The following is a 19,887-nucleotide window of genomic DNA, read 5'->3' as shown; positions in this document are numbered from 1 at the left end:
AAATATTTTGTATGTCTGCAGTTGCTACTGGCTTTCTGTTATTTGTTATGGGTTTCTTCCTGGCACAAAATTGTTTTACTGCAAGCTTGCTTGTAAAAACAAATGTTAAACATTACAGTTGGGTAATTTTCACAAATTTATTAATTATCACATCCCTTCAACACATTAATAATTTAATAACTTTTATTTTTCCAGGGCACTTCTTGCAGACTCCCAGAAGCAGGTTGATGTGACTGGCATATACAGACATTTATTTTTTGGAAAGTAAGTTATGATTTTAAACCAACATATTCTTTTTTGGGAAACTTATGGCAAAGGACGTAGTCAAAACATGTAGTGACAGTCAAGTAATTATATATAAAAGCTAGTGTATGCTGTAGCACCATTTTTTTTGTGCAGCAAATGTTGATCATAAGATTTAATTCTAAGGATTATCTCTCACCTTAACAACCTTCTCATCTTCTACAGAAACTAACTCTGTAAAATATCACAGAGTGTGGACAGTAGAATTATGAGTCATGAGGTTTTCATACATTAAGTTGTGCTATTTCAGAATTAATGTACATAGTACACTAAGAGACTTTTATTGAGTGTGTTAATTGACAACTGTCTTGACTGTCACATTAATTTATGCATTTGATATTGGCCGTGAATGTACATATGTACTGATACTGATTTATTATTAGTTGAGTGTTACATACGGCTTGAGCATTCATTTCCTTTTTTATAATATTTTTTCAGTTATGTATTGAGTAATTACGCAAATAAGTCAATAGAGCAGCGTTCACTTTCCTTTTTAGTGTCAATTTTTGGATTTGAACTATTTGCACAGCATTCTTCGAGTTGTTTTTTTTTTCCCAGAAATATATTGAAACAAGATATTTAATTGAATTATAGATTTCTTAGACCATGCTTTATCTAAATCATAACCAAAATCTATGACTTTGCCACTGACATCATTTTCAGATTTGTCCTGACTAACTGAACATTTACTGTTTCATAAAAACAAGAACATCTTTATTCTAACAAACAGTTTTGCATCACCCCAGTTCCCAGAACTCCTGAAGATAGATGTTGAGTGTGGATATTGTATCACTGACACAGTCCCTTTGACTGGTCAGAGATGTCACTAAACCCACCCAAATATGTAAACAACCATGCATGAGCAGCACCTATGAGACAGTGGGGATCTGACAGCCGATCGATTCCAGTCCAGTTTTGCATCACCCCGGTTCCTAGAACTGTCATCACTGACACAGTCCCTTTGACTGTTCAGAGATGTCACTAAACCCACCCAAATATGTAAACAACCATGCATGAGCAGCGCCTATGAGACGGTAAGGATCTGACAGCCGATCGATTCCGGTCAGTCCACCAGGAAGGAGGTGCATGGGTCGTATTGTCTGTAGTTCAACGATGCCTAGACGGTCAGTACCATGGTTCGGCCATGACCGCATTGTTATTTTGTGCCAGGAAGGGCCCTCAACAAGGAAAGTGTCCAGGCGTCTCGAAGTGAACCAAAGCGATGTTGTTCGGACGTGGAGGAGATACAGAGAGACAGGAACTGTCAATGACATGTCTCCCTCAGGCTGCCCAAGGTCTACTACTGCAGTGGATGACCACTACCTATGGATTATACCTCGCAGGAACTACATCAGCAATGCCACCATGTTGAATAAAGCTTTTCATGGAGCCACAGGACGTTGTGTTACGACTCAAACTGTGCACAATAGGCTGCACGATGTGCAACTTCATGCCTGACATCCACGGCGAGGTCCATCTTTGCAACCACGACACCATGCAGCATGGTACAGATGAGCCCAACAACATGCCGAATGGACTGTTCAGGTTTGGCACCATGTTCTCTTCACCGATGATGTCACATATGCCTTCAACCAGACAATCATTGGATACGTGTTTTTTTTGGAGCCAACCTAATCAGGCTGAATCCCTTAGACACACTGTCCAGCGAGTGCAGCAAGGTGGAGGTTCCCTGCTGTTTTGGGGTGGCATTGTGTGGGGCCGACGTATGCCACTGCCGTTTTGGCTGTACGATACATGAATGCCATCCTCCGACTGATAGTGCAACCATATCGGCAGCATATTGGTGAGGCATTCATCTTCATGGACAACAATTTGCGCCCCCATCATGCACATCTTGTGAATGGCTTCCTTGAGGATAATGACATCGCTCAACTAGAGTGGCCAGCATGTTCTCCTGACATGAACCATATCGACCATACCTGGGATAGATTGAAAAGGGCTGTTTATGGACGACATGACCCGCCAACCACTCTGAAGGATCTACACCAAATCCATTGAGGTGTGGGACAATCTGGACCAACAGTGCCTTGATGAACTTGTGGATAGTATGCCATGATGAATACAGGCTTGCATCAATGCAAGAGGATGTGGTATTGGGTATTAGAGGTACCGATGGATACAGCAATCTGGACCACCACCTCTGAAGGTCTCGCTGTATGGTAGGTACAACATGCAATGTGTGGTTTTCATGAGCAATGAAAATTGCAGAAATGATTTTTATGTTGATCTCTATTCCAATTTTCTGTACAGGTTCCGGAATGCTTGGAACCGAGGTGATGCAAAACTTTTTTTGATGTGTGTAAATTCTATGTACCGATCATCCAGGGGCTACTCCATATTGGGCTTTCAGAGACATATCATGATTAACAGCTATGGTTAGCTGTGGTTGAGGCATAGAGAAGCTTAGGTTACTGCCGATCCATGCAAACTACTACATTACTTCAGCAAAACCGTGGAGACTACTGAAATAATGATACACGAGTAAACTCAAAATGTGAAATACAGTTATCTACACCTCTGGTAAGCAGCGCAGTACAGCATTTAAACTTTAATTTTTGTTGTTCTTTTGTGTTCACCTCCCTATGTAATAAGTGTGTCTGACTGCTGTGTGGAGGACCCAGATTCAATTGTTCCCAGTATTGCCAGGGAGTTTTCTTTGGTGGGTGGATTGGAAAGGGGTGCACTCAGCCTCGTGATGCTAACTGAGCTTCAAGGTCTGGGAAACTGACAACAGCTGCGAGAGCACTGTGCTAACACTGTGTTCCTTTATACACATTCATATGACACTGTTGGCAGAAGATGACACGGTGACTGATTACTGCTGAATGGCCTGATAGGGCCAGTAGATGCAATTTTAGCTTTATCTTATGTTCTTGTGTGGATTTAATCTTGACTTTCACTGTACACAAATTCTGTTCCACCTGGACAGTGCTTGAGCAGCCTCACTAGACATGCCTTGTGACTGTGCACCTCATGGTAAATACGTGCAGATACAATGTGTCAGCATCACAAATACATTAATGTATGTGAAAATTGCAGCACACAGAAAGAGTGGTCCAGCTGAATCCAAATGTTGAAGATGTGTTGAACAGATTACATTGTCAGGGTCGCAGAGAGATAATATGCACAAAAGTATGCAGTACCCTCTCCTGTGTGAGTGAAAAGGTTAATGTCAACTTTCAAAAGGTGATCAAACAAAATATAAATTTTACAACAAATGCCAACCTTATCAACACCAAAGGGGAAAGTCACTGTAAGTCCATCTTTACACAGAATGGTTGTGGGACCTCAACTGTTCAATATAAAATTTCAAATAATGTCATATCAAAAACACGTTCAGCTATCAATATTTCCAATTTTATTTCATTTTGATACCAGTTTTGGCACTACACTACACCATTTTCAGCCCCCCTGACCAATATGTAGGAAGAATTCCATCTCTAGTAGAGTCGAAATAGGGGTCAGCATACAGTCACCTGGTATCCATAGACTTCTTCTTAACAGTGGTATCCCTTCAATCATCACTTGTTTGAAGGATTGCATTGTTAAAAAGAAGTCTACAGATACCAGTGACTGTAGGCTGGCCCCTATTTTGATTGTACTAGAGGTGGGATTCTTCCCATATGGCAGTCAGGGGGCCTGAAGATGGCGTGGTGTATGCTGAAAGGTGTAGCAAAATAAAATTGGGAATACAGACAACTGAAGGTGTTTTCGATTTGACATTCAAAGGGAGAAACTGTAGTGTTCTGTGGTCAGCAGGAAAGAACTAACAGTCAATTTGAACACACTTTATTATAATTAAAGAAAAACACTTTTTTGGTATACACTAAGTGTTAAACACAAGAACAAACAGAAAAAACCCCACAACTCTTGTGGTGGCAAACCAGATAAGGAAACAACACAATGGAAGAAATACAGACCAAAATCTACTCTACAAAATACAGCATGCTACTACATTGCTATGGTGAGTGAATATAATGCTAGGGCCGGAGTAAGTACTGGCCGGAGCTGTTCCTAGTGGTTGGTAAACACTGCTGGTCTGATGGTGTAGGCATGCTTATAAACTCAGGTCAGTGGAGTGCTACATCAGTCATATGAGCTGTGATTGGTGGAACACTGTCACATGTTGTTTGGCGAAGTGGTTCCATGTTTATTTGGAAAGTCTGTTATTGTTTCTGTCCACTGGCGATGTTTCTCTCCACCTCTAACAATAAGGGCCCGCTACTACATTTCTCCCCCTGGGAAAAAAAATGCACAATACCACAGACGTCCACAGGAGTAAGTGTGTCCTGGTCGGCGTCCATGGGTTCGTGGCTGGCAGGGGTGGGTAGCAGCGATGCAGCAGGGGCAGCTGGCAGTGGAGACAGTGGCTGAGGTGGAGGCGGAAGCGGAGGTTCCACCACATGGCAGTCAACGATAGGCATTGGCAGCTTCCTTTAGGGCATCGTGGTCCAACAGGTGGGGGTGGAGCTGGTTTAGGTGCCGGTAGGCGGTGGAACCGTCAGCCCTCCAGAAAGATGCCATTACCCGGCCACAGAGCTCAGTGAAGGCCGCAGGCATCCAGCATGCCCGTGGATGAGAGGAGGTCCATGTCCAGACCTCCTACCTGATGCAAAAGGGGTGTGTTGGCATGCGGGCGGGAAGGTGAGAGCCTCAGGAAACAGGACAGATAAGGGAGAGTGGAACTGTCGACCGTGAAGTATCTCCACTGGACTTTTACCAGCATGGGGAATGGCACGGTATTTAGCCAAGAAAAGAAGCACGGCCTCCCCAGTGGGTGATGGCTCAGGAGCTTATCAAGTTGGGTCTTGAACATCCACACAAAACATTCCACCTGGCCATTTGATGCAAGGTGAAATGGGGCAGCCATTTGATGCAGGGTGAAATGGGGCAGCATGGGTGAGGGAAATTCCATTGGCAGTACGGAGTTGCTTAAACTCGGTCGAAGTAAACTGGACTATTATCCATAACAATTGTTTTGGGGAGTTTCTCAACAGCAAAAAGGTGCTAGAGAATTTTGATAGTCTCAGGAGAAGTGGTGTCATCATGTGGGAGACATAAGGATATCCCAACCCGATGTCTATTGGTATGAGCCACTGGGAACCATGAAATGGCCCTGCGAAATTCAACTGGAGACTTTCCCATGGAGCAGTTGCATCTGGCCACCAAAAATACTGGTGCGGGGTTGCTGCCTGATGTGTTTGACAAATGGTGCAGACTGACACGAGGGAGGCAATGTCTTTATCCATACCGTGCCAATAAAAGTGTTGGTGGGCCACCTGTTTGGTGAGGACAATGCCTCAATGACCAGTGTGGAGAAGATCAAGGACATGGCGGCACAACGCATGTGGTATGACCACCTGGGGAATGTTGGAATCACCAATGCAAAAGGATGACACCACTGTGGAAAAAGAGACTGTGCTGACAATCCCAAAAATGCTGGACCTCTGCATTGAGGGTGCTACGACAGCTGGTCAGCGAACCCACAGCAATTTGGCAGCGGAGAGCTTGCAGTGTCGGATCCTGAGTGGTGGCCCGCTGGACCACATCGGCATCCAATGGAAGCACGTCCAGAACTGTGTCCACATCCAATTCCACATGGAAACAAACCAAGGGGCAAGCATCAAACTCACGATCCATCCCGGCAGGCAGATGGGACAGAAAATCAGCATTTGTGTGCCTTTAAAAGGTGTGGTAGACAATATCAAAGTTGAGCGTCACAAGGAAGAGTGCCGAACACTGGAGGCGGTGTGCTGTCTGGGTGGGCACTGCAGCACCTGGGTGAAACAGAGAAACTAAAGGTCTGTGATTAGTCTGCAGTGTGAAATGATGACCATTCACAAAATTGTAGAATTTTGCCAGGGCGAAAACCAGTGCCAAAGCTTCCTTTTCAATTTGACTGTATTTGGTTTGAGAGTTGGTCAATTTTTTGGATTCAAAATCCACCGACATCTCAACACCATCGACCACTTGCAAGAGGACTGCACCCAGGCCATAGTCTGAGGCATCGGCGGTGACGATGAGGGGCAGGGTAGGATTGTAAGCGGCCAGCCAAGAGGGCGGCAGAGAGCTGACTTGAGACATGTGAAAGCCTGCTCACAGGCCATGTCCCAAACACAACGCACACCCTTGCACAATAACCTGATCAGGGGTGCCAAAATCTTGGTGGCGTGGGGTATAAAATGCCGATAATAGTTGATTTGACCAAGGATGGATTGCAGTTGCTTCACATTGGTGGGATGAGACAGGTTTTGAATCACCTCAACACACTCCTTAGAGGCATGTAGACTGCGGGCATCAATCGTGAACTCAAGATGGCTGACCTCTCGTGCAAAAAAGTCCCACTTTTCATTCAGCAAAAACCTGAAACAGCCAATCCAGCTTGCCTGCGAGGTCCATCGCTGACAAGCCGCGGATGATGACATTGTCCAGATAACAGCCTGCCCTGGGCACCTGGCTTGTGAGGCATTCCAAATAACATTGGAAAATGGTGGGGGCACTGGTGATGCCAAACAGGAGGCAGTTGTACCGGAAAAGTCCACGTGGGGTATTGATGACTAGGATCTGCAACGATTCCTTGTCCAACAGCAGCTGCAAATAAGCATTGTGCAAATCAATTTTGGCTAAAACGGTTGATCCCACAAGACGTGTGAGTATGTCATCCACCAAAGGGACAGGCTAGACTTCGATGACGGACTGAGAATTTACCGTGACCTTAAAATCGCCACAGATGCATAAAGCACCATTCAGCTTCTCAACAATCACGATAGGCGTCGCCCAGCGACTGTGCATGACAGGAGAAAGTATGCCTTCATCTTGTAAGTGGTGAAGTTCCACCTGGAGCCTGTCTGGGAGAGCAAAGGGGACTGGACGGACCTTAAAAAAATGAGAAACAGCAGAGAGAAGAAGTTGAACATGCACGGTGAAACCCTTCAACCCTGGTGTAGAGGATGAGAACAATTTTTTGTATTTGCTGAGCGATGGGGCGAGGAGGGTATCCGATGAGGGAATCAATATTGCCTGTACCGCATTCTGTACTGATAAACCCAGACAACCTAAAATGTCCACACCAAGACAGTTAGTAGCACCAGGGATCCGATCACCAAAAACTGAGTGGTGATGGAACAACTGTTGTAAGAGGTTTGTGTGGAAAAAACAACCTCGACTGATATAGAGTGATTACTGAAACTGTGCAAGGCATGACTGTACGGGGATAAAGGTGGCGAGCCCAAACGTTGGTATGTGGCCCTATTCACAATACAAACAGATGATGCTGTGTCAATTTGGAAGACTACCGGAATATGCGCGACTTCCAAGGTAAGGAGAAAATGAGCACCTGACTGGGGAATGATGGGAATACTTGGCCATCAGTGAATGCTTGGCTTCCAGGTCCTGAGATGACGATTTGTGATGAGCCTGTGCATCCGCAGGAAGCATGGCATCTACGCAATGTTTCTATGAAGCCTGACACACCGTGGCGGTATGGCCCTCTCGGCTGCAAGCCTTACATCTCACTCGCCAGTGGGGGCACTCTGACCATTGGTGAGTCCGGAAACATTCCGGACAAGATGAGAGCTGGGTGAACGACTTCCTGTCACGGAGTGGATCAACGGATTGACGAGGCTTCTGCTCGGCGCTAGGCAACTGGCGAGCTGTGAAAACAGCTTGGATCAAGACGTGTTGGTTGTAGCCGGTGAGAGTATTCAAACGCACGAATGATTGGCAGACAGGTGTCAAGGGATGAGTCCTGTAACTTCAAATTATCAGCCGAAGACCCTCGTCTGGTATGTGAAACACCACCATATCGCGAATCGATGAAGAGGCATAAGACTGCTTGCAGGCAACATTGGTGTACCGGAATTTACAGCCACAGGAGAAGTCCTGGAGCGTCGTAATCCAATCCCGGTAAGTCTGACCTGGGGACTTTTGACAAGAAAAGAAAGTCTGACGGGCAGAGGTGATGTGTATTTGTGTGTCAAAGTACTCAAAAAGCCAGCCCTTAATGTGAGTAAATGAGAGATCTCGAGGGGACTGCTCAGGGTTCAGTTGTTGAATTAAAAGATACAGCTGTGATCCGACTGTTGCTAAAAAAAAAAAAAAAAAAAAAAAAAAAAGCCCAACTTCGATTTTCGTCATGGAACCCATGTGCCAGTAAATGTTGTTCCAACCTTTTGGCATAATTTGACCATGGTTCGACGGACCTATCAAAAGCTGGAAATGTCGGCGGAGCCATGTGCAAAGTGTTCAATTTACCTGCAATGTAATCAACTCTATGAGCTACTTTTTGCAACACTAGCAAGTGAGAGGAAATTTCTGAATGCATGAGCATTGCCTGAATCTGCTCTTAATTTCCACCAAGGACTGAAGATGCTCCTCAGAGGAGGCCATTCTATTCAAAATTGAAAATCCCATCCTCGTTGCCAATAATTGTAGTGTCCTGTGGTCGACAGGAAAGAACTAACAGTCAATTTGAACATGTTTTATTATAATTAAAGAAAAACACCTTCTTGGCATACACTAAGTGTTAAACGCAAGAACAAACAGAAAAAACCCCACAACTCTTGTGGTGGCAAACCAGATAAGGGAACAACACAATGGAAGAAATACTGACCAAAATCTACTTTACAAAATACATCATGCTACAGTGAGTGAATAGAATGCTAAGGCCAGTGTAAGTACTGGCCAGAGCTGTTCCTAGTGGTTGGTAGACACTGCCGGTCTGATGGTGTAGGCATGCTTGTAAAGCCAGGTCAACGGAGTGCTATGTCAGTCATATGAGTTGTGATAACACTGTCACATGTTGTTTGGCAAAGTAGTTACTTGTTTATTTGGAAAATCTGTTATTGTTTCTCTCTGCTGGCGGTGTTTCTCTCCGCAGTCCTGAAAGGGGGTCAGCAAACCATCTTGTGTGTCAGTTTTGCGGGCCCTCTAACAATAAGGGGCCGCTATGACAGCGTCAGCACTTGAGTGAGTTCAAATGGGGTGATGTAATTGGCCACATCTGGACATTTCAGCTAATGCCCAGCATACTGCTATGATAGTGATGAGTGTGTGGAGTCAGGGAATGAAGGAGCATCATACACAGTGATGAACTGTTAGTGAACCATCCAGTACGATAAGAGCATTACTGTCTTCTCCACATGATCACAACAAACTAGAACTTTGTTCATAATGTTGGGTTGACACAGAGACACTGAAAAGGCTGTGGACATATCTGTGTTGAGAGCTCAAATTCACCTGGGTTGGTGATAAGCTTACCATTGCAGTAACTTTTATTATTCATAAACACAAATACATGATTTGCCAGCAACTTGTTCAGAATAGACCTCCAGTAACCACTGTTGTTGTTTTGTGGAGTCATATACAAATAATGTAGAGATGGATTCTGTAGGAGCATACACAGGATGTCTTTACTTCTATATCACCACACTAATTTCTCAAAGTGAGAGAAACTGGGCAGATACAATTATATAGTCCTGATTATTTGTATGTTGTTTGTGCCTAATTTGCATATTAAGTTATGTGAATCTTTCTTTGTGGCACAGTTCACTGTCAGAATGAATTAATGGAGAGAACCGAATGAAACTGAATGGATCATAATTGTAGTTGCCCACAAGTTTGCATGTTTTGTCAGAGAGATTTCACGGGGTACCTGCACCAAGGTCCACTTTTAGTGATATTGTTGTCAAGTGGAAATTACAGAAAAGTTTAAACCAAATCATTGCTCTTGACAGACATAAGGCATTGATTAAAAATAACACATAATCCCTGAAGTGTGCTGCGCAATTCAGTTGTCAGATATCCTTTCTTTTGTTGGGGAGAATACCAGTTGCATATGAGGTACAGAGTTTGAACACCAATTGGTAAGAGATGATAAGACTTGGTTTTTGGGCCATGCTACAACAAAGAAATCATTAATCACAAAAAATAATGCAGAATATCACTTAGAGAGATGCAACAACACCATAATTTGTCTGTGAATCAGAGAAAGAAGATTTTATTTTAGTGATGGGTTACTGTAAATTATGTAACACTTGGCTGGAAACTTTGCAGGCACTGGTGAATAGTGTTTACAACATTTTGTAGTGACAGAGAAATTCAATAGATATAATGTGATGTTTGTAGACCTGTCTCTTTGGTTTGAGTTGGGGGCGTTAGCTTTGACTGATTACAAAATAAAATTAAAACATGTTGGATAAAATTATTTAATGTCTCTTCTGTCGGTTACATGTTAGCTATGTATTATGGACATCATAGAAAACTTGGAGGATCTGTTCTATGTCCTGAAAAATCATATCTGTGGAGTTAAATTGTCAAGAGTTTATGTGATGGATTTTGGATGGAAGAGGAAATGTTTAAGGGACATAATAAACTATAATTATTTCATGACAATTAGGCTAGTTATCCTTCTTGAAATATTTCAATAATCCAGCTTCAACAAGAGCACACATAATATCAGATTTCACGTAGAAGCTAAAAAAAATCAATGTTACACTGATCAAAAGTTAGGCTGTTAACCTTTTTGATCAGATATTTATATCTGAAGCATTCATAAACATGACTGATGGATTAGGCATCAGGTCTGTTCTCATTGGCAGGAAGGCAGTACTAGGACAGATTTATGATCAAGAGGCATGTGATCATCATGTGACCAACCCTTCCAGTCATTATTACCAGTGGATGAATCTTGATGATTCTGCTGCTTCCTTATTCAAACAGCAGTTGAATAATCCTCTTAAGGCTGAGTGCACACCATTGCAGACCTCTTTTCCTCGGAAAAAAATCTGAGGATGCAGCATAAATCGCATCCACATCCTTCTGCACCGAAAGCAGTGGCACTGAATGTTCGGTTATGAACGTGGTCTTACACTTGAAGTCGGAAGGAATGAAGAATAATAAGTGTTATAGAAGGGTTGCTGCTCCGCAGCTATCATCAGAGCATAAGCTGCAATATACAGAGTTTACATTTCTTCAGTTATTCCAAATAAAATAAGTGTATACCAAAAAGTCATACACAACATTGTATAATTACAAGGACTGATTCAAAATTAAGGGCCAATAACACATAAATTGAGTGGTAGTGCTGATTTGAGCATGCTTGAGTAGTAGCATTAATTTTTCTGCTGAGAATGCAATCTTCACATTGCCATCATTTCAATGTAGGCTGCCTTCAGAGGGCAGTGTGTTGAAATAAATTTAGTAATGTCAGCTGTGAAATTTGATCAATGATTAGATTTCTAAATGCAAGGAGACGAAAGCTGCTGAAACTGACTCCAGTTGTATGAAATATAGGGTGTTACTACAGTGAGTGGAGAAAAAACGAAGCACTGGTGCCATAAGATTGAGAAAGGCTCTACAAACTTTAATGATGATTAGAAAAGTGGTAGGCTTAGCATCTGATGATTTTACTGAGTATGTGAACACAAAGTGTAAGAAAACTGTCCCTTTGCAATAATCAGTGTTTTTATAGGATTTCCAGAATTTTTTTGACTAATGTTGTTGTGCATCAGGCATATTTAGAAATCTAATCACTGATCAAATTTCATACTTGCTGGATTTGTTACCACTGCACTCATCTTAACATAATGTTTTGTAAAGGCAGAAAACAGTGAACAGTCAGTAACATGAAGGTTACATATCTGTCAGACCGGATGACATTGTTGTGCATGCATGCACAATCAGTGTTGCCTACTACATTTTACATGTTATCTGTCCTCAGTCTTGAATTGTACTTCAGGTTTTATATGTAACTTTTTTTTATTATTCTGTGGGTGAACTACTCAACCTTTACTCTGAATTGTTACATTTACAGTGCTTTGGTGTCGCAAGATCACTCTGCTCTAAGTACAGAGCAACTTGAAGAGAATTTCAAGGCAGTTGATAATTTACAGCAATTAAAGTTTGCATCAGAGACCCGTGACAGAAATGTGCAGACAGAATATCGTGATACGGCTGCCCAGACCAATCCATGGGCACCTCCATATTTCACTAGTGGTGAAGGCTCAACTCCAGAAATACTTACATTAGCAATGCTTTCCTGGGGTATGTTTAAATAAATTGTAAACTAAAAATTTGAATTTAAGCAATGTTAGTGATATTTAACAAATGAGTTTTGTAGCCCCACAGCCTACAGCAGTTGATTCAGCTTTGCATTTGCATGACTGTCATTTGTACTTTACATGTATCAGGTTTTTCTTCTTGTGCTTTTTCATTCCACCCAAGGGCTAGAACCAGAATTGATATTTATTCTTTCTTTCATCATTGTATGAGTTGTTTTAATAGTGATGTATATTTCTACAAATTTTAGTCATCAGAGCAGTCAGTGATTGCATGATTTTACTGACTTAAGTGCTTGGGTCTCTGAAAGACCAGAAACAATTTTCTGTTGAATGGTAGAGGCAAAAATGTTATTGGTTTGCACCTGTCTGTGAGTGTCATAAACAGTTTGAGTTTAAAATGCAGCTTTTCAAATTGTTTATTATGTATCATATTTCACAAGCTCATCAAATAAATTATTAGGTGACACTCTTTAACTGAACGTACTTTCTCTTCATAAGATGACCATTAAGAGTGTACTTTAAGTAAGGCATGTATTTAATGTAGCCTTTCACATTGAGAATTGCTGAAGGTATATTCATGACACCCAAATCCTGTACTGTAGCATTTTTCCAGTAAATCTCAGTCAGACCTCTGCCTTTGCCTGAACTAGGTTTATGTAGTTTTTGACCTTAAACGTTTATAGATGGGTACCCTTAAATGCACACCAAGAATGGTAGCCCACTATGCCAGATCACATTGTTTCTAGTTGATCCATGAAAATTTTATAGAGATTAGAATAGTTGCGTTATAAAAACTTACATGTGAAAATAGGGGAAAGACTGATTCACACTGACAGTGGTAGAGCAAAATTAGAAGAAGAAAGATGGCAGTATGAACTAGGGTCAAAGAAATAAAAGTGATAGGTCCCCTCACCATGAGAATTCTCTGGCTAGGAAAGAGTCAGTACTGCATACATCTACAAAATGGATGTTGTAGAGCATCACCCCAGTAGCTCGAAAAGCTATTGCAACAAAATCACTGAGGGATGGCCAACAGCACCTCGTACTTCAACTTTGTCTTCAGTAACAAGAAAAAGGTATTTCTCCTCACTCACACCAAAAAGCCTCTTAATCTTATCTGTTGATGGTTCTTTCAGTGACTCAACTTTTTGTTTGGGGCAGCTTGGGGATTTGAGACAATTACTTAAACAAGTGGAAAAATTTTCTGACATTTTTCTTAAGCTTTTGAATCTTCCCATGAATTTGGTTTCCTGTGTTAACTGGTTGTCCCAAGTCATTCTGTTCTCAGCATTGGTCATTCTGTTCTCAGCATTCATCTCCAGCCTTACCTCCAGTCGTTGTTCATTCACTTTGACCGAAGCTATCTTCTGTTCTGACTGTTCAAGTCTGCCAATAGTGTATAATATTCCTATGGAATTTTGTAACTCATTCATGATATTTACTAAAGGAAATTCTGTCTTGTTTCACATAGCTTTATTATTTTTTTACAGTCTTGGTTTTGAATTGTAAACCCATTTTCAAGTACACAACTGATTCCAAATTTGGCAACCAAGCAAAGATAAACATACATGGTGCTATCCAAAATTTTCGGGACTGGTGCTGCCATCTGTTGAAAATCTTACCTTTGAGCTAATGGTCACCATCACTCTCGAAGTAGATCCCATCCGCGCATGCACACTGGTCCCAGCGCTTCTGCCACTGGTCAAACGTTTTCTGAAACTCCTGTTCTTTGAGGGTGTTTATTACAGCCAGCAATGCTTCTTGAATCCTCTCTAGAGTGTCGAACCGACGGCCATTCAACTTGAGTTTAAGTTTTGGGAATAGCACGATGGTGCAAGGTGCCAAATCTGGTGAGTATGGTGGGTGGGGAACAACCCCATGTTGTTTTTTGCCAAAAAGGTCCTGCTGAGCAACGACATGTGACAGGGTGCGTTGTCGTGATGCAACAGCCAGTTCCCTTGATATCAAAGTTTAGGCCATTGTCGCCGCACGTTTTCAGGGAGCTGTTGCAAAGCATCACAGTAGTATGCAGAATTCACTGTTTGGTTCGGGGGGACAAATTCTTTGTGCACAATTCCCTTGGTATCAAAGAAAACGATGATGAAGCTCTTCACTTTGCTCTTCACCTTTCTCACTTTTTTGGATCTTGAAGAGCCCGGGCTCTTCCACTGGGACGATTGTTGTTTTGGTTCTGGGTCATAACCGTACATTCAGCTCTCGTCACCGTAGCACTTTTCCCGAGATTTGCACACAATTTGATACACATGCGCTGTTCTGTTTGTGGATCCATCATAAAATCGTCACATACCAAACACAGAGTATTACAGAAATCACTGTGAATGTGCAACACATCCTCCCAGCTGAATACCACTCCGCACACTGAGTCATCAGATATGCAGCTCTCGCCACCTAGTGGAGCAAAGGTCTACTACTCCTACTTTCCAGATGGCAGCACCAGTCCCGAAAATTTTGGATTCCACCTCGTATGTTAGCTTTTTAATCTGTCACTTGTCAACTTAAACTATAAAACAATCCTACTTAACTTAAGCTATAAAACAATCATACTTATTTTTTTGTTGTACAACAATATATGGAGAAATTTACATGTGTTTGTCTTAGCTCAATTGCCATCTGTGGAATCAGTTGTGTACTGGAAAACAGGCTTATTACCTGTAACCCAGGTCACATAAAAATAATAAAATTTTGTGAAACAATGCAAAACAGGATTTTGTTTAGTTCATACATACTACAATGTTTCACCAAGATCCCACAGCTGCATCAATTAAAAATTGGTCATAACAGAACTTCATGTAGTCATGGGAACAGTAAATCATATGCGTATTGTTGTGACTGACAATTCACAAGTTTTCACAAACACAACTTATGATGTAAGTTCACAAGGTTGATGACTGAATGTACAAACGAAAGGTAACAATAACGATGCTAGTAAAAGTCTCCTAATTTAGGCAAACAAAAGTTCACTTCTAATTTTCCACAAAAGTTCGTGGTAACACACTCACACACTAGTAACAGTCCAGTTCCGAGATGAAGACGTAATCTTCAATGGTCACAGTACACGAGGTCGGCATCTGGCATGAACTGGACTTCAAGGCTGGTTTTAGCCCCTATATAACTGTCTCCAGCCAGTCAGGTTTTGGCATAGTGGTACTTCCTGCAGGCCGTGGCTTGAGCTCCCCCTGCAGGAAGTAGTGCTCGGAATGTCTGTTTCCATTATCTTGTATGTAAATAGCCAGTGTTTACCATGGTGCTTTTGGTACGCCTTGGGCATAGACAACCTCGTCCTCTGTGGTGTAATATGGGTTGTCGGCCCTCAGGGGCGACCTTGGCTCCAGCATAACATCCCTCCCACCTTGGAAAAGCTGGTGCGGCATGGGTGACCGCAGGGGAGAGAGTACCAATATAGCCCGGTGCTGTAGGCTGATCTGCAACTAAGTCCGCCTGCCACTGGAGATAGGGCACTGCCTTCCGTGTGAGGCGGCTGGAATGCCGCAGAGGTGGTGGTTGTGAGGCGAAGTCGGGCTGGGCAGGCAACATGGGGATGTCCGTGTCGTCCATCTGAGGTGGCACCAAAGAGGGGCCAGCAAGTGGGTTCATGGGAAGGTCCTGGAGCTGTCCTGGGTCTGGAGTATGCGGCAGCATGGGACTAGCAGCCGGCATCTGGTGGCTATCTCTGGGAAGATCATCCACCAACTGAGGAGAGGGCATCAACATAGGCCCCAAGAAAGGGACCGGTAATGGGAGAAAGAGAAGAGTGGTTTGGGGCTGCGGCCGCTTGAGGAAACGAGGATGCAGTTGGTTGCGGTGATGCGAAACCACACTGTCGTCCAGGCATACGTTGAACAGTTGTCGACCCCGGGGCCGGATAACGACCCCCTGAAGCCAGCTGGGCTGGGGCCTGAAACCGCAAGCCCACACCTTGCAGCTGGATGAATATCGGGAAGTGCCTCGCAGGACATGAGGTCCAACCTGCAGCTGGAGGAGATGGAGTAGGGTCCGAGGCTGGTGACCATGGGGCAGTTCGGCTGGACTCTTGTCACCCACCGGTGTGGCCCTGTAGGTACTGAGAAATAACGTAAGAGCTTCTTCTGGGGAATGGTCCTCCATGAACTTCCTCATCTGAGTTTTAAAAGTGCAAACAAAGTGCTCCGCCTCTCCATTGGATTGGGGATGGAAAGGAGGGGTAAAGACATGGTGGATACCATTATCATGACAGAATTTGGTGAACTCTTGACTGCAAAATTGCGGGCTGTTGTCTGATACCAAGGTGACAGGAAGGCCTTCAATGGAAAATATTTTTGACAGGGCCATGGTGGTATTCTCTGCGGTGATAGAGGAGCATTGGATAATGAAAGGGAAGTAGGAGTAGGCATCCGTGACAAGTAACCAGTAAGCGCCAAGGAAGGATACCGCGAAATCCACATGGATGCGTTCGCATGGGAGGGAAGTGGCCGTCCTGGATTGGAAGGACCGGCGCGGTGCAGGAAGGGGTTGGATACACTGCTGACAACCCTGAACCATGTGCTCCGCATCCACTGTGATGCCCACCCAGAAGACATGGCGACGTGCGAAGGTTTTCATCCAGGCAATATCCCAGTGACCTTGATGTAAGATGTGGAGAATCCAGGACTGCAGGGAAGTTGGTTTAATGACTCATGGAGTGGTATCATTTTCTGCACGGAGGAGCACCCTGTTGACGGCCACCAGTTGATGGCAGATGGAGAAGAAGAATAGGAGGTCAGCGCGAGGTGGAGGAAGCATCGGCCAACCATGGAGAACATAGCGGCACACCAGTTTGCAGGAGCGGATCTGCAGTTGTTGCTGCGGCCACCCTCTCAGCTGTGACTAGGACTGCAGCTAACGCATCCTGTATGTCGTCATTGACCTGAAAAATTAGGAGGTCCGACGAATTGAATGCCAAATCCTGGTCAGAGGGGAGCCAAGATAAGACATCAGAGTTGGCATGCTGGGAGGTGGGCCGGAAATGGATGGTGTACCTAAAACGGGAAAGGAATAGGGCCCATCGCTGCAGGTAGCAGGAAGTCTTCATGGGTAACTGGGCTGACAGATAAAATAAGGCCACGAGGGGCTTATGGTCAGTGATTAAGTGAAGAGACCTACTGTAAATGTATGGGAGGAATTTGGTACAGGAAAACATGATGGATAGGGCCTCCTTCTCAATTTGAGAATATTTGAATTGTGCCTCTGGAAGGGATTTAGATATGTAAGCCACCAGGTGTTCTGATCCATCGGGTAGACAGTATGAAAGGACATCTTCATCACAGTAGTCTGAAGCATCCGTAGTCAAGAGGAGAGGAAGAGAGGGGTTATACGGCATTAGACACTCTGCAGAATGCAACCTCCACTTTAAGGTTTGGAAAGCCAATTCACAAGCCAAGGACCAATGAAAAGGCATGTTCTTTTGGCATAGGTGATGGAGGGGTGCCACAATGTGAGCAGTGGAGGGAATGAACTTTCGATAGTAAGCAATTTTACCCAGGAAAGACCGCAATTGGTGGACATCATGTGGATGGGGAAGGACCGTTATAGCGGCGATGTGGGAGGAGGTAGGCGATACGTCATGGCGGGAAATGATGTGACCCTGGTAGGAGATAGCAGATTGAAAAAAGGAGCATTTAGCAAGATTGGATTTTAGGCCCGTCATCTGCGGTACGGCCAGTGACGACGATGTTGTTGAGGAAGTTTATACAACTTGGCACATCCCGAAAGAGCTGTTCCAAGTAACACTGAAAGATGGCTGGTGCACTAGCGATGCCATACATGAGACGGTTCAACCAAAACAGCCCAAATAGTGTGTTGATGATGGCCAAGAGAGTAGAAAGCTCATCTAAAGGTATTTGGAGGTAGGCCTCGGCAAGATCGATCTTAAAAAAAAATTGTCCCTCTGCGAGCTTGGAGAACAGGTTCTCGGGACACAGGAGGGGATAGTCTTCAACCTGTAGCTGAGGGTTAAGCGTAGCCTTGAAGTCACCACAAACTCGAAGATGCCCATCTGGTATTTTGAGGACGACCAAGGGTGTCGCCTACGAACTGTAACGGACCGGAGTGACAACTCCCTCCATCGTGAGATGGTCCATCTCTCGTTGAGAGGCTGCTGGAGGCATGGGGAACCTGCTGCGCCCAGAAATACTTCAGGCGGGCAGGTGCTCTCAGCTAGAGTAACACATGAAAATCTTGAGCACAGCTGACTCACGGCGAGGAGAGGTCCTGGAATTCTGTGCACAAGGTATCGACTGCCAGGAAAGGAACCTGGGTAGACACAGGATGAACATTGTCGTCGATGGTGAAGCCAAAGTGCTGGAAGGCATCCAACCTGAAGAGATCAGCCTTGGCTGCATTGTTGACCACAAGGAAGGTAACTTCCTGACGAACCGATTTATACATGATGGAAGCCCTGAACTGACCCAAGAGTGCGATTGCTTGCTTATTATAAGTAAGGAGGTGCCGAGGTGTGTGTGTCAGGGGGGGGTGCCCCAATCTTTGCTTAAGAGGAATAGTTGATCAGTGAGACTGCTGCCCCTGTATCCACCTGCATCTGCAGCGGCCGACCACAAGTAGGAATGGCGAGCAGCTTCCTGGACAACTTGGTGGATTTGAAAATGCTGCTGGAGCCGCTTCTCATATGTTTCCCAGTCTTCAGCATCCTTGTTGAAAGCGGGAAACAGCGGGGGCAGCGGAACCAGGCGGTTTTGCAAGGGTTCCATAAATAAACTTTCCTGTGTATCCTGGGAGTTCTTGCAAAACTCTTGAAAACCTTGTAATAAGCCATGCACACTTTGGACCAGCTACTGAAGGACAACTTCCACCATGAGGAAGACACACGCAGGCACCAACTCGTCACCACTTGTGTTGTGACTGACAATTTGCAATTTTTCACAAACACAGCTTTTATTGATGTACGTTCACTCGGTTGATGACTGAATACACAAATGAAAGGTAACAATAACGATGCCAGTAAAAGTCTCCTAATTTAGGCAAACAAAAGGTCACTTCTAATTATCCACAAAGGTTCGTGGTAACACACTCACACACTAGTAACAGTCCAGTTCCGAGATGAAGACGTAATCTTCAATGGTCACAGTACACGAGGTCGGCATCCAGCATGAACTGAACTTCGAGGCTGGTTTTAGCCTCTATATAACGGTCTCCAGCCAGTCAGGTTTTGGCGTAGTGGTACTTCCTGCAGGCCGTGGCTCAAGCTCCCCCTGCAGGAAGTAGTGCTCGGAATGTCTGTTTCCATTATCTTGTATGTAAATAGCCAGTGTTTACCATGGTGCTTTTGATATGCCTTGGGCATAGACAACCTTGTCCTCCTTGGTGTAATATGGGTTGCCGGCCCTCAGGGGCTACCTTGGCTCCGGTATAACACTTATGACATATTTTTCTCATTATTTACTTTCCATGATTTTCTTATGGATAGTATTTTGAGACAGCAATATTCCAAATGCTTTATTTCATGTTATGG

The 19,887-nt window shown here is 43.9% G+C and overlaps 1 protein-coding gene across 1 annotated transcript in view; it reads left to right on the top strand.

The window, feature by feature from the left end:
• Positions 1 to 19,887, top strand: part of LOC126191219 (cilia- and flagella-associated protein 91-like) — a 356,082-nt gene that overhangs the window by 58,075 nt on the left and 278,120 nt on the right. Inside the window, exons 4-5 of the mRNA XM_049932021.1 lie at positions 196 to 264; positions 12,137 to 12,366. Coding sequence (XP_049787978.1) covers positions 196 to 264; positions 12,137 to 12,366 — 299 coding nt within the window. The remainder of the gene's footprint in view (positions 1 to 195; positions 265 to 12,136; positions 12,367 to 19,887) is intronic.

This window comes from Schistocerca cancellata, chromosome 6 (assembly GCF_023864275.1).
Source record: "Schistocerca cancellata isolate TAMUIC-IGC-003103 chromosome 6, iqSchCanc2.1, whole genome shotgun sequence".
NCBI classification, from domain to species: Eukaryota; Metazoa; Arthropoda; class Insecta; order Orthoptera; family Acrididae; genus Schistocerca; species Schistocerca cancellata.
Note: the sequence above shows the minus strand (reverse complement) of the source record. Positions and strands in the feature narration are given on the sequence as shown.